The 822-nt window shown below is 33.2% G+C and overlaps 2 protein-coding genes across 2 annotated transcripts in view; one reads left to right on the top strand and one right to left on the bottom strand.

Annotated features, from left to right (window-relative positions):
* Positions 1–822, bottom strand: part of LOC108579462 (flotillin-2) — a 96,890-nt gene that overhangs the window by 93,925 nt on the left and 2,143 nt on the right. The window lies entirely within an intron of this gene.
* Positions 1–822, top strand: part of LOC108579067 (glucose dehydrogenase [FAD, quinone]-like) — a 9,059-nt gene that overhangs the window by 7,009 nt on the left and 1,228 nt on the right. The window contains exon 5 of the mRNA XM_017942511.1: positions 773–822. This exon is cut by the window's right edge and continues 1,228 nt beyond it. Within this exon, the coding sequence (XP_017798000.1) occupies positions 773–822 (50 nt within the window). The remainder of the gene's footprint in view (positions 1–772) is intronic.

Below are 822 nucleotides of genomic sequence, written 5' to 3'. Positions count from 1 at the left end.
GCTATAAAATTAGAATTTTTTTAAAAAGAAGAAGATTCGAAGAATTTGCTAATTATTTGAAGTATTTAAATATAAAACGAAATCTGAAAAATAGCTCGTGTGATATTGTACGAGAATAGTTATAAATTTTATTTATTGTATTTTTGCTTTAAAAATGACCACTAATTAAAATTCAAAGTAACTCAAAACCTTTTCGTAACACCCTACCGTATCAAAAACAGAAACTAAATCAACTTTTATTCAACTATCTAACTACAATAAATTTAACTTAAAAAAAAACACACACACACACACTTTTCTACGATGTATTTGAATCAAATGAAATAGCGAAAATACACGTGAACAAGTTAGCACAGGCGTCGATAAAAAAAAATTCTGTTTAACCCTCTACTGTCGAGACACCGTTTTTGGGAGATAAAGCCCGAGACTCCTAAACTTCCAGTTAGTTTATACATAAATATACAACACTTCTGACAACTTTTCTTACTAATTTACCATTATTACACATTTTCTCAATGAACATCGTAGAATAGAGTGGAGAGAAAACAAAAAAGTGTCTGAGACTCCGCCTCGACAGTAGAGGGTTAAAAAAAAGGTACCTTGATTTTGAAATCTTCCCCACTACTTCACCCCTGAAAAAAACTATTTCAACCATATTACGTCCCCCATGAAACCAAACAACATTTACAAGAACATCGTTTCGATAGCTTCACTTCCTCCCAAGACATTCCACTGTGTCAATTTAAAAAAGAGCACCCTGTACATTGTTCAGGTCGTGAAAGAAAACCCGTACCACCACAGAGAAGGCGGCTACCAGTCGGT

Source organism: Habropoda laboriosa, unplaced genomic scaffold, assembly GCF_001263275.1.
Source record: "Habropoda laboriosa isolate 0110345459 unplaced genomic scaffold, ASM126327v1 scaffold14, whole genome shotgun sequence".
NCBI classification, from domain to species: domain Eukaryota; kingdom Metazoa; phylum Arthropoda; class Insecta; order Hymenoptera; family Apidae; genus Habropoda; species Habropoda laboriosa.
Note: the sequence above shows the minus strand (reverse complement) of the source record. Positions and strands in the feature narration are given on the sequence as shown.